The sequence below is a fragment of the Ahaetulla prasina genome, chromosome 1 (assembly GCF_028640845.1).
Source record: "Ahaetulla prasina isolate Xishuangbanna chromosome 1, ASM2864084v1, whole genome shotgun sequence".
Taxonomy (NCBI): domain Eukaryota; kingdom Metazoa; phylum Chordata; class Lepidosauria; order Squamata; family Colubridae; genus Ahaetulla; species Ahaetulla prasina.
In genome coordinates this window covers 267,068,699-267,074,698 of record NC_080539.1, presented here as the reverse complement: position 1 = coordinate 267,074,698, position 6,000 = coordinate 267,068,699, and the positions used below count along the sequence as shown (strand labels likewise).

Below are 6,000 nucleotides of genomic sequence, written 5' to 3'. Positions count from 1 at the left end.
TGCAACACATAGGCTCACCTCTGCATTCCAAAATCCCTGCGAAGTTGTAAAGGCAATTATGGAACAGAAAAAAAAAATCATAACCGATCTTGCAAGTGCAGACTTACCTACTGCTTACCCTGCATTTGCAATGCTATACTGTAAGCTGATATTTCCAAATAAGCTTTTCTCAGGGTACGCGCAGGATAGATGTAGATGATGACAGTAGGTTAGATTATCCTGTCCCTTTTCCCCTCGGTATTGGAGAAGGGAGGTCTGTTTTCCTTCTGTGTGTTTCCCCACTATTTCTTTCACCTTGTATTTTTTCTTTCCAGAAAAAAATCGACGAGAAAGAAATCTGAATAACTAACTACACAATGCATGTTTTCCCCCTCCGGTAATTGTCGGAATTCTGCCTAGAAGGCTCCCTAAGAAGAGGCTAAATTCCAAACATTATCGGAGAAATACCCCTGATAAAGCACTCTTGAGCTTTCCAATGGCACTTCCTTCGCCCACAATTCACGAACGCGCGTGGGGCATTCCGCCTGCACGGCCTTTCGGTGCCTCTCGAAAGACGCTGGAAAGCCAGCGTTGCCGAGAGAGACATCCGCCTGGTTCCTGGCCAGAATCTTCTGTTTCTATAGACATTTCCATTCAGATGTTATTCTTAACCGGGACCAGCTTTTCGACCTTGTTTGCCCGGTAGAGGGTAGCAAGTCTTTTACTTGCTCGATTCTGCTGTTTTCTATTCTGCGGGCTTTTAAGCCCTGGAAGCAGAACAGAGGGAGGCTCTGAGGAAGGGCAGCCCAGCCGAAAGCTCCTTTTCCTCTCCCCCCACCACCTCGCTGGCTGTAGGAAACCGCTTTCCCAACTGAGGAAAGACATTTAAAAAAAAACACCCTTGATTCTTGTTTATGTTCCTTTTAGACACCGAATGACTAACGTTTATATTGCTTTCGGCTAAGTTTATATTCCTTTCGGCTTCTTTCACAGTTAACGCGATTACAGCCGCCTCGGCTTTAAAAAAAAAAAAAAAAGATCCATTCCAGAACATAATGATCCCGGCCGGATTTTATTTACCACTTCTCTCTCTTTCTCTTTCTCTCAAACATACACACACACATACATAACACACACGGGCGCGCGCGGTCTTCCTGACGTGGTTGGCTTTAAGTCTTGTGGCATTTCCTGCTCCCGAGACTCCTCGGAACAGCTGCTCTGCTTTTCCGACTGACAAAGCTGGTCTCCCCAATCTGTTGCTCCCTGAAGTAGAGCTCCCAGGCCAGACGAGGAGCTCCGGACCTCGCCTTTGGCGGGCGGGAGGCGGAGAGAGAAGATAGAGAGAAAGAAAGAAAGAAAGAAAGAAAGAAAAGCCCGGGCTGCTGTTGCGCGTGCTGAGTTGCAGCTTACCTCCCCCGCCCGTCCAGCGCAGCAGCGCGTGGTAGCGGGGGGTGGGTAGCTGAGAAAGTGAGTGACAATTTGCAGGGTGGGAAGTCCGAAGCGAGGGCTTCTCTCTCCGTAGCGGCGGCTGAGCGGGCAAGCTAGGAAGTCGCCAGCCCGAGAAAAACGGGCGCCGTCGTTCGACCGACCGACCAACCAACCAACTAACCATGAGTGGCTCTACGAGGAGATGCTGCTGGCCGACAAATTTGGGACTATGGTGAGGCGCCGCGGAGCAGAAGGGAGCGGGTGTTTTGGTCGCCGGCAGGAATTGGGACGCGGGGGATCCTGGGCTGCCTCTGCCTGCGCGCCGAGGAGGTAAGGAGCAGCAGCAGCAGCAGCAAAGGGCGCCTTTTTTTCTTTCCCCTTTTTGTTTGCAAGAGCACAGCTGCTGGGTGCCTGCGCGGGTCTTGCGATGTGCCAATAAAGGATTCCATTTCTTCGGGCTTCCTTCGCGGGTGTAAAACAAAAAAACCGAAACAAACGCCCAAAACCAAGTCTTGTTCCCAGTCTCGCTTTTGGGAAAAGAGGAAGCCGGTGGGAAAGAAAACGTCGAGCTTCGTGAGAAAACGAAGTGCGTAGGATACCGTAACAATAGCAACCTTAATTAAGCTCCAGGGTCTCAAACGGATATTTAATATTGCATAAGGATTAGGGCTTTTTTTTTTTTTTTTTTTTGAAAAAGCCGTTTCTCCCAGCCACGAAAATACTAACGCTGTTCCTCATTAGCGAAAATGGAGGAAAGGGGAGAATCGGGAAGGTTCAGTTTGGTTCCGAGATGGGGATGTTACCTGCCCGGGAATTGGAGCACGGAGAGAGAGGTTGATGAGGAGGTGGGGGGGAAGCGCGATTCACAAAAAAATTCACTCGGTGCAACCCTCATCGTAATAAAGGCCAGACCTGCACTTTGCTGCAGCCAACACGTGTTCGGTTTTCAGTGGATTAAAACCAGGCCCATAGTACTTTCTGGAATAAAACAAGGCCACAATTTTAAAATACTCGTTTTAAAAAAAATCCTACTGCACGCATCCCATCCTAATAATTGCTACCTCTGTCCGAAAGTAATGGCTTTGAGATTGTTAAAAAGCATATTGATAATGGAAACAACAGTGAGTTTCCTTACAGAATTAAGAGTTTGTAATATAGTCCAAGTGCTTAAATTCGTAAGGCCTTCAGTAAAAAAGGGTTAACAATAAAAATTTCCCATTTGGGGTTTTTTTGTGTGTGTGAAAATAAACATGGCATAATGTATTTTTTTTTTCATAATTGCATGGTTCCTTGCCTTTTGTTTTATACAGTGTGTCCTAACAATTTTAGTTTTCTTGTATCAATGGCACATAATATTAAAGAAATCATTAAGGCTTGCTTATGACTTTTGCATTAAACAGCAAACATGCAATATATCCTCTAGATCATTTTGATGAAATTAGATGATCTTACAGGTTATTTTAAAATGCAGATATTTTTTCTTTGATTTGAATGCCACAGCACATTAAAAATAAATCTTCCTTGTGGACTAAAATATACTTGAAAATAAATCAGAGGGTCTTGGAATGCAATCATTAGAAAATAGGAAATATGTGTTTTAGATCTGAGGGCCAATATAATTAATATTTTTGTACACAGCCTGGGCTAGACCTGGATGGCCTTACTGTTTTTATTACATTTTAGGTTTTATTAGTAGGACTGATGGCATATCAGGAGAAGTTAGTTTTTCACCTAGCAACTGAGCAATTAAGATTCCTAATGAAGTGAAAGGTAGATTTAGTCAGACCTAATTGTTCTTGGCAAGCAGAGCTATTCTGTAAAGCATGACATGAACAATCTGGTGGGTGATCTTCTATTCAGTCAGTTGTGGTGATACTGGCTGAGAGGGGCTCAAGGGGATGATGGATGGTCTATTTAAATTTAAGTTATACTTTCGTCTGATGTCTTGAGATGCTTCTACAATAGAGGGTAACAAAGAAAAATGAATGACAGATGGGCTATTCTGTTTGTTTATGATTAGTCCTTGGAAATACTTGATAATTTATAAGATGCTGTTCTTTTTGTGAATGGCAGTTTTGAGTCGTCCAAAACATTTGCTCTTTGCTTATAATTATGATGGCCCAGCATAAGCTCTACATACCACATTATATGATGTAATGCAGGATCCAATCTGGGTCGGTCACCGGGACCAGAGGTTTAGATTTCTGAGCTTTGCGAGGCTGATCCACTGAAGAAGACAAAATCTGAAAGCAATTGCGCCTTTTTTCTTACTTATATGTTTGAAGCCTCACCTCCACTTATAGTAACTGGAAGCACATAGCCACAGAGGGACAGAATGACAAAAGCAGCCTGGTGGCATTGCGACAGAAGACCTGCCTTTTTTCATGTGCATTGTGATAATGATATTGTGTGCACATACAAAACAGCTGGCTTTTGTACAACAAATGTACTGCTGCTTTTGTCGTTCTGATGAAAGCAACAACCTCCTGCAGAAGCCCACCAATGGCTCTTATAGGAGAAGGGACAATGTCTAAAATCTGGCATGCTGTTGACTGGCCAGCTTTCATAGTTCCCAAAACTATAATCAGTAATTTAATGATGGTTTATGAACTCATGAACACTATTAGATGATTTCTAGCTCAAGGAACTTTCAGTGATAGTCACATTGCTTTGTACTTAATCTATTTTTTTTCTCATGAAATCATCAAGGCTATTTTGAAGAAGATCAATTTCTCAGATGGGTTGAAAATGTCCTGGCCTATGACCCTTTGTCAAAATAATGCCATGATATGAAATCACCTACTAAACAGATTTTTAAAAGGAATTCAATTCATTGCTTGATTTATTGAAAAAACAAAACCAAATATTAAGTGAATGGCTGAGACTAATGAACTTTCAAAGGGAGAAAAGAACACTATTATTGTTGGATATAGTACTATAGTGAGTAAAATTGAATAATACCTAAGAAGAGGGTGGATGTGTATGAAAATAGCTCTCATGTTATTTTTCATTACTTTCATACTGTCACCTTTGATATATAGTAGATGCTTGGTCTTGGATTCTTACAGAAAAAATCAGAAGGGTAGGATATAAGGAGAGCCAGTTTGGTAGTAATTAAGGCATCAGATTAAAAACTGGGAGACACAAGTGTTCTAGTCCCGCTTTGGCACAAAGCAACTGGGTAACTTTGAGCCAGAAACTTTCTCTAAACCCTAGAAAGCAGGCAAATCACTTGCCAAAAATTCTTGTCCAGGCAGTCACAAGGAGTCAACTCTGAATTGAAGGCAACAACAACCAAAACAAGGACATAAGAGCAAAATCTTTAAAAATGGGATTTAAGCAGGAAATGTTACAATCTACTTTTTGTATTGTTTTCTGCAGAGTACAATACATGCTTAGATTTGGATTCCTATAGAATAAGTCAGAAGGGCAAGAGCAAAGGTGGTTTCAGAACTGCATGTAATTCATGCTGGATGTCTGATGTCATCAGGGCCAAATGGGTTGTAGTAGTACAATACGGCATCTGGGAATTTAAATCAACCTTTAATCACTCTGATAATTCAGTAGAATTAAAAAGCATGGCAACTTCAGCAAAGAAAACAAAAAATAGCAGTAACTGAGAGGTTTAAGAACTAGAAAGACAAAATTCTACTATTGTAGAATAGACTTTCATAGCCTGCCTTTGAGAACCTTTGTTTCCTGTAGTTGGTGATTTGCTATTAATTTTAAAATGTGACCACATACACATAGAGAATAAAAACTTCATTTTTCATATTTGGATGTTGCTTATTATTTTGCAAACTTTGTGTTGGCCTGATAAAGATATTCCTAATATAACATCTGGAATATTTCTTATGACTATTATGGTACTCTTGGCTTTGGTCTGATAGAAAGCTGAATTTAACAGCTCAACAGGAGGCTTTTTCCTTGGAAATAAATAATTTTCTGTCATTTGAATCTGAGGCTTCTGTTCTTGATAGATGTATCTTCTGTACTTGTTTCTCCCTTTGCCTCTGGTTTTCTTTATTTTGGCCAAAACACTATCTAAAATAATATAAAATACAAAAACAGTGTAGTTTCTTTCAACTTCTGTTGTCTACTGAGGAGTTTTGTGTGTTTCTGGAGGTAGTTCTGAATAACTACTTTAAAAATGTTGTAATGAGTGTTTTTCTTTTTTCCTCTCAGAAGACAGAGTTTCAATGCAGCTTAAAACCATCACTCTTGGCATAACTTAACTTGAATGTTTGTGGTTTCCCCCCCACACATTTCTTCTTCAGACTATGTCCAAATACAGTCTCCACCACTTCAACATCAGCCATTTTTGTCTCCAACTGTTTAAAAAAAGATGCTTAGAGTTCCTCTAAGAGAGATGAGTGGAGATATTATATATATGTGTGTGTGTGTGTATACTTATTTAAAAAGTCATATGGTTTAAATGACCTTTGTGTTAACCTAATAAAGGCTCTGCCTATTATATTTGGAATGTTTCTCAACAAGCCTTTATGCAATAGCAAATTATAGCAGCATTATTTATTAAACACTTGTATATCATCACAGTCAAAAAGGACTTTCAGTGACTCATATAAAAATACA

At 40.7% G+C, this 6,000-nt stretch overlaps 1 protein-coding gene across 1 annotated transcript in view; it reads left to right on the top strand.

Moving 5' to 3' along the window:
• The first annotated feature begins 1,108 nt into the window (after nucleotides 1-1,108).
• OSBPL5 (oxysterol binding protein like 5) overlaps nucleotides 1,109-6,000 on the top strand; it is a 165,725-nt gene continuing 160,833 nt past the window's right edge. The window contains exon 1 of the mRNA XM_058158241.1: nucleotides 1,109-1,639. Coding sequence (XP_058014224.1) covers nucleotides 1,610-1,639 — 30 coding nt within the window. The 5' untranslated portion in view covers nucleotides 1,109-1,609. The remainder of the gene's footprint in view (nucleotides 1,640-6,000) is intronic.